Raw genomic sequence first — 7,500 nt, forward strand, 5'->3', positions numbered from 1 at the left:
CTTTCACAATTCTGTTCTTCTTTTTCAGAAGTGTGATTTAATTTAATGTCGAGTTTTTTGGTTTGAAGAAAAATGGCTGAAATCCACAGCCAGAAAAATCCGTGGATAAATATGACCTTTTCTCTGAGTTTTGAGGAGAACTGAACAGACATGCTAACAAGCTAACCCCGGGGTTTACTCAGGAGTCACTACACTTTATTATTAATCTGATTTATTAAAACTATGAGTCAGATTATTATTACAGACTCTGTGTTAAATGCTTAATTAATTAATCATTATTATTAATATTAAAAACGCAGAGGTTTGTTGTGGTTGTGGTCATTTATAATGTCTCCTGTATCTGTTCTGTGTCTCTCTCTCTGTCCGGTATTAATTGTAGATAATCTGCTGGGCATTTCCTGGGTGGACAGCAGCTGGGTTCCGATGCTGAACTCGGGAAATGTTCTGGACTATTTCTCGGAGAGGAGTAACCCGTTTTATGACAGAACCTGCAACAACGAGGTGGTGAAGATGCAGAGACTCACACTGGAACACCTCAAGTACGACCAGTTTCTCTTTAAACACCTGTCTGTCTGTCTGTCTGCCTTTCAGTCTGTCTGTCTATCTCCCTGTCTGTCTATATTCCTGTCAGTCTATCTTTCGGTCTCTCTGTCTATCTGTGTGTCTGTCTGTCTATCTGTCGGTAGGTCTGCCTGTCTGTCTATTTATCTGTCTATCTGTCTGTATAGCTGCTTGTTGGTCTGTCTGCTTGTCTGTCTGTCTATCTGCCTGTCTGTCAGCCTCTCTGTCTGTCTGTCTGTCTGTCTTTATCCTCTGTCTCCATTCAGAGCTTTAAAATCCATTAACAGAGGGTTTAATTATGAAAAGTGTTGTCTAATATTTACACTGAGTGTGTGTGTGTGTGTTTGTGTGTGTGTGTGTGTTTGTGTGTGTGTGTGTTTGTGTGTGTGTGTTTGTGTGTGTGTGTGTAGGCAGATGGTTGGAGTGGAGTATATTCTGCTTCATGCTCAGGAACCGATTCTCTACATCATCAGGAAGCAGCAAAGACAGTCACCTGCACAACGTCAGATTTATCGCTGATACACACACACACACACACACACGTGATGATAAACTCAGTAAAATCTCTCCCTCTCTCTCTCTGTAGTGATTCCTCTTGCTGATTATTACATCATTGCCGGTGTGGTGTATCAGGCTCCTGATCTGGGGTCAGTCATCAGCTCCAGACTGGTCAGTTCCTGCATGTGTTCCTCCATCTGCAGGAACTCTTCCTCATAAAGTTCCTCATGTTCTAGCACAATGGGCGTTTAATGAGGAACTTCATATAACACACTAACGATCAGAGGAGAATCATCTAACAATAACCGTGTGTGTGTGTAGTTGTCTGCAGTTCATGGGATCCAGTCAGCATTTGATGAGTCGATGTCATTCTGTCGTTATCATCCATCAAAGGGCTACTGGTGGCATTTTAAAGACCAGGAGGAGCGAGGTACACACACATGCACACATTTATATATATATATATATATATATATACACACACAGTTTACAGGCAAAATCTCTCACTTGTGTTTATATCCTGTGTGTGTGTGTGTGTGTGTGTGTGTGTGTGTGTGAAGAGAAAGTAAAGCCAAAGCAGAAGAAGAAGGAGGAGCCGAGTTCACTGTTCCAGAGACAGAGAGTAGACACACTGCTGCTTGACCTGAGGCACAAATTCCCTCCTTTGTTCTACCAGGTAACACATACACACACACACACTGCATGTGTGTGTCACACCTATGTAATATAGTGTTCTTGTCTGAACTGTGTGTGTGTTAATTTCTGGTTGTTTATTTGTTTGTAGCCGAAACCCGGAGAGAAGCCAGTTCCAGGTAAGCTCTCATTTCACCACAATACAATAAAGATTCTTCATCATCATCCTCATGCTCAGTGACTATACAACACTTTGCTCAGTTTTGTATTCCTGTGCAGTTTCTGCAACTCAGAACAAGCATAAAAATATAACACACTGTTTATAAGACAAAGGTTCTGTATAATCTAGAAAGTAAATATAAATTCAATACACTTTTTATATTATTATTATTATTTTTATTTTGTTAACATTCCTGATTATAAATGTGTGTGTGTGTGTAGTGGAGGTGAAAAAGGAGGCGGAGCTTCCAGCAGAAGCAGTGAAACAGGAAGAGCGAGAGGCGGCCATTAAACCGCCCGCAGCTTCAGGAACCTCTAAACCTCCACCTGAGAAACGAGCACGCCTGCAGTGACACACACACACACACACACTGCAGTATTAATGCTATATAATGCTGAAGGTGATGGTTTACCACAGATAAAATGTCCACACTGCCCTGAACCCAGATGTGGCCGCTCGTCCGGTTGCTGTGGCCAGCAGGCTGACCGCTGTGATGTAGCTTACTGACCCACGCTTCTTATTTTTCACTTTTTTATTGCTTGTAAATCTGTTTTCTTTGTAAATAGTGACGTTTTTTTATACTTGTAGACTTTTGTACAAAATCCAGTATAATCGTGAATGGACGCTCATATCAGTCATCACACAGCAGGTGTGGCTGTTAACATGGACAGAATGATTAATTATGGATGTAATGTGTTGAATAAATACTGTGTTGTAGAGTTCAGGTGTTTCTGTGAAGTTTTATTATCAGTCTGTAATCAATACATGATGTTCACAGCTCTGAAGGACCGTTATTACTGTAACACACAGTGGTCTGGGGGACCGCCATTACTGTAACACGCAGTGGTCTGGGGGACCGCCATTACTGTAACACACAGTGGTCTGGGGGACCGCCATTACTGTAACACGCAGTGGTCTGGGGGACCGCCATTACTGTAACACGCAGTGGTCTGGGGGACCGCCATTACTGTAACACGCAGTGGTCTGGGGGACCGCCATTACTGTAACACGCAGTGGTCTGGGGGACCGCCATTACTGTAACAAAGACAGGATTTAACTCTAGACTTGCTTATATCACACAGGCTTGTTATTATTCTTTTATTACTTTTATTATTATTAAATAATAAAAAGTAGTTGTTCTGGTGTAAAGGCGGTGAGATGACAGTGTTAGGGTGTGGCTAATCCTTGCTAACGATTGACTGGTCTGGGCGGGTCTCTGGCCTGGGCGGGTCCCTGGCCTGGGCTGCCCTTACATGTCTCATATTTTTAATTCATCACAAACTAGTTGAGACATTTACACATCAAATATAAATAAATAACAGATATGTAAGGTAAGGGTGGCATGTAGGTGGTGGACGGGGTGGACGGGGTGGCTGGTGTTTTGGGGGATGGGGGGTCTTTTTTTTTCTTTTTAAAGTTATACTAGTTATATCCGTTATTAATCTCTTAGATACTATTAGATTTGTAGGTTTCCTCCCCACCCCTAGATACAATAACACATATAAAATAGCTAGCTATCTCGCGGATAATTTTTGTTTTGTACAAACAGCAGGGCTACAATAAAATACAGTACACCTTTACATTGCAATGCAAGAAACAGGCACATACAACAAATAAAACCAGGGGGAGAATGAAATAAAAATAAAATAAAAATATTAGATCATCTTCTTCTTCTTTGGGCTTTTCCCTTCAGGGGTCTCCACAGCAAATCATCTCTCTCCACCTATCCCTATCTTCTGCATCCTCAACACTTACACCCACTAGCTTCATCTCCTCATTTATTACATCCATATTCCTCCTCTTTGGCCTTCCTCTTTTCCTCCTGCCTGGCAGCTTCATGTCCAACATTCTCCTACCAATATACTCACTCTCCCTCCTCTGGACATGTCCAAACCATCTTAATCTTAAACTTTGTCCCCCAAACGTCCAACATGAGCTGTCCCTCTGATGTACTTGTTCCTAATCCTGTACAACCGTGTCCCTCCCAAAGAGAACCTCAACATCTTCAGCTCTGCTACCTCCAGCTCTGACTCCTGTCTCTTCCTCAGTGACACTGCCTCTAAACCATACAGCATAGCTGTATGTACTCAGTCTTACTGCCACTGACCTTCATTCCTCTTCTCTCCTCCACCTGCTCCCTGCTCTCACTACAGATCACAATGTCATCTGCAAACATCATTGTCCAAGGAGACTCCTGTCTGACCTCCTCTGACAATTGGTCCATCACCATAGCAAACAGGAAGGGGCTCAGAGCCGATCCCTGATGCAGTCCCACCTCCACTCTGAACTCCTCTGTCTGACCTACAGCACACCTCACCACTGTCCTGCTCCTCTCATACATGTCCTGCACCACTCTGACATACTTCTCTGCTACTCCTGACTTCCTCATACAGTACCACGGCTCTTCTCTTGGCACCCTGTCATACGCTTTCTCCAAGTCTACAAACACACAGTGCAGCTCTCTCTGACCGTCCCTATACTTCTCCATCAACATTCTCAGAGCAAAAATTGCATCTGTTGTGCTCTTTCTGGGCATGAAGCCATACTGCTGCTCATAAATTTCCACTACCACTTTCCTTAACCTAGCTTCCACTACTCTTTCCCAGAGCTTCATTGTATGGCTCATCAACTTTATCCCCCTATAGTTGCTGCACCTCTGCATGTCACCCTTATTCTTAAAGATCGGCACTAATACACTTCTTCTCCATTCCTCAGGCATCTTCTCACTCTCTAAAACCCTGTTAAACAGACTAGTTAAAAATTCCACTGCCGCCTCTCCTAGACACTTCCAGACCTCCACCGGGATGTCGTCAGGACCAACTGCCTTTCCACTTTTCATCCTCTTCAAAGCCTTCCTGACTTCATCCTTTCTAATCTTATCTACTTCCTGTTCCACAGAGTTCCACAGACTTCTACTCTTTTTCCCTCTCATTTTCCTCATTCATCAGCTCTTCAAAGTTCTCCTTCCATCTCCTCTGTACACTCTCCTCACTTGTGAGCACCTTTCCATCTCTATCCTTAATAACTCTAACTTGCTGCACATCCTTCCCATCTCGATCCCTCTGCCTAGCTAACCTGTACAAGTCCTTCTCTCCATCTCTAGTGTCTAACCTAGTGTACAACTCATCATACGCCTTCTGCTTGGCCTTAGACCCCTCCCTCTTCACTCTGTGCTGTAACTCCTTGTATTCCTGTCTATTCTCTTCAGTCCTGTCCATGTCCCACTTCTTCTTGGCTAACCTCTTCCTCTGAATACTATCCTGAACTTCCTCATTCCACCACCAAGTCTCCTTATCTTCTTTCCTCCTTCCAGATGACACACCCAGCACCTTTCTTCCTGTCTCCCTGATCACTTCTGCTGTAGTTTCCCAGTCATCTGGCAGCACTACCTGACCACCCAGAGCCTGCCTCAACTTCTGTCTAAATTCCTCACAACATTCCTCCTTTTTCAGCTTCCACCACTTGGTTTTCTTCTCCATCTCTATCTTTGACCTCTTCTTACAGACCATCAGATTCATCCTACACACCACCATCCTATGCTGTCTGGCTACACTCTCTCCCACTACCACTTTACAGTCACTAATCTCTTACAGATTGCCTCTTCTACATAGGATGTAGTCTACCTGTGTGCTCCTACCTCCACTCTTGTAAGTCACTCTATGCTCCTCCTTCTTCTGAAAATAAGTGTTAACCACAGCCATGTCCATCCTCTTAGCAAAGTCCACTACCATCTGTCCTTCAAGGTTCCTTTCCTTAACTCCAAACTTGCCCATCACCTCCTCATCACCTGTGTTCCCCTCACCAACATGTCCATTAAAATCTGCTCCTATCACCACTCTCTCCCCCGTGGGAATACTCTCTATCACCTCATCTAATTCACTCCAGAATCTCTCTTTCTCCTCTAACTCACCACCTACCTGTGGGGCATAACCACTAACAACATTCAACATCACCCCTTCAACCTCTAACTTCAGACTCATCACCCTGTCTGACACTCTCATCACCTCCAGAACATTCCTCACAAACTCCTCCTTCAGGACCACACCTACCCCATTTCTCTTACTATCCACACCATAATAAAACAGCTTGAATCCTGCTCCTATACTACGAGCCTTGCTCCCCTTCCACCTGGTCTCCTGTACACACAGTATATCCACCTTCCTTCTCTCTATCATATCAGCCAGCTCTCTACCTTTCCCTGTCATAGTACCAACATTCAGAGTTCCTATTCTCAGTCCTACACTCTTACCTTTCCTCTTCTCTCTCTGTCTACACACTCTCCTCCCTCCTCTACTTCTTCCACCAACAGTAGCCCAATTTCCACCAGTCCCCTGTAGGTCAATGGCGCCGATGGCGGTCGTTGTTAACCCGGGCCTCAACCGATCCGGTATGAAATTCAGAGTACTGACGATTCCCATGATTAAATTTGGCAATGTTTTACGCCGGATGCCCTTCCTGACTCAACCCTCTCTATTTATCCGGGCTTGGGACCGGCACAGAAGTCACTGCACTGTGACCCCATGGCTAGATTAAAATAAAAATATTAGATATTAAATAAATATTCAAATTTAAATCAAATTAAATTAAAAATAAATTACAATAGGAACACATTCTAAAAGCGAGGGCTTCTGATTTAAGTCATATTCTATTATGGAGAAAAGATGAATGCCATTTTTATTCTACTGAAGAAACCAAATCATCATGATGTAATGCACAGGACCTGGGGTTCACTTTCATGAAGTTTGATGTGTGTGAAATTTCCCCAGCATAAGTATATTATTGACCAGATAATCATCATTCTTATTGCTCATAACCAGACCACAGATAATGTCCTGTAAAGGTGAGGTACGATGGAGTAAAGCTGATCATGGATATCCAGCCACAGCGCTCCAACATGTACACAGTGAAATAATAAATGTTCAGTGGTTTTAGAATATCACAAAATACACGTGTATAAGTTACAATTCCAAATCTTTTTTGTACAAATTCACTGGATGGATATAAAACATGTAATATTTTAAAATTAATTTCTTTAACTTTTTTTTGGGGGGGGGGGGGGTTTAGATCATTGTTTGTAACTTAAAAACAATTTCTGTTAATGTGTTAAAATGTGTGAAATTGAGTTTCTATACACGACAGTGGGATAAAAAATACTGTCAAATCTATTCCTGAGGGTTCTGTTGGACAATCGAGTTTCTTTGAAATTACGACCTTCGACTGAAAGTGATGGGAGACGAGGAATGACAGGAATAGAATAAGAAAGAATTCCTTTAAAAAGACCAATAACAGAATTGAGAATAGCATTAGATATGGAATTGAATTTGTCTCTATATTACACCTCAGGTCATATTTAAGACAGAAACTCTCATATGAAATGTCAGAGCCACTATTATCCACTAGATGACAGATAAACCAAATACTATTCTCCATCCAGTCACTACATACAGAGATTTTAATAGTAATATATCTGTTGTTCCATATCGGTGTACTGTGTGGTGAAAAACCATGAGTGTATAAAATCTTCCAATACAGCAACACCTGCTGGTGAAAATGGGATTAGTCTAACTGGGAGGCTCGTGAACTCAGCA

General features: G+C 42.6%; 1 protein-coding gene across 1 annotated transcript in view; it reads left to right on the forward strand.

Moving 5' to 3' along the window:
- The window catches only part of med6 (mediator complex subunit 6), a 2,790-nt gene extending 156 nt beyond the window's left edge, over positions 1–2,634 (forward strand). Inside the window, exons 2-8 of the mRNA XM_058385978.1 lie at positions 380–539; positions 972–1,063; positions 1,148–1,230; positions 1,381–1,489; positions 1,620–1,735; positions 1,844–1,871; positions 2,134–2,634. Of these exons, the coding sequence (XP_058241961.1) occupies positions 380–539; positions 972–1,063; positions 1,148–1,230; positions 1,381–1,489; positions 1,620–1,735; positions 1,844–1,871; positions 2,134–2,264 (719 nt within the window). The 3' untranslated portion in view covers positions 2,265–2,634. The remainder of the gene's footprint in view (positions 1–379; positions 540–971; positions 1,064–1,147; positions 1,231–1,380; positions 1,490–1,619; positions 1,736–1,843; positions 1,872–2,133) is intronic.
- Positions 2,635–7,500: the final 4,866 nt, after the last annotated feature.

The sequence above is a fragment of the Hemibagrus wyckioides genome, linkage group LG03 (assembly GCF_019097595.1).
Source record: "Hemibagrus wyckioides isolate EC202008001 linkage group LG03, SWU_Hwy_1.0, whole genome shotgun sequence".
Taxonomy (NCBI): domain Eukaryota; kingdom Metazoa; phylum Chordata; class Actinopteri; order Siluriformes; family Bagridae; genus Hemibagrus; species Hemibagrus wyckioides.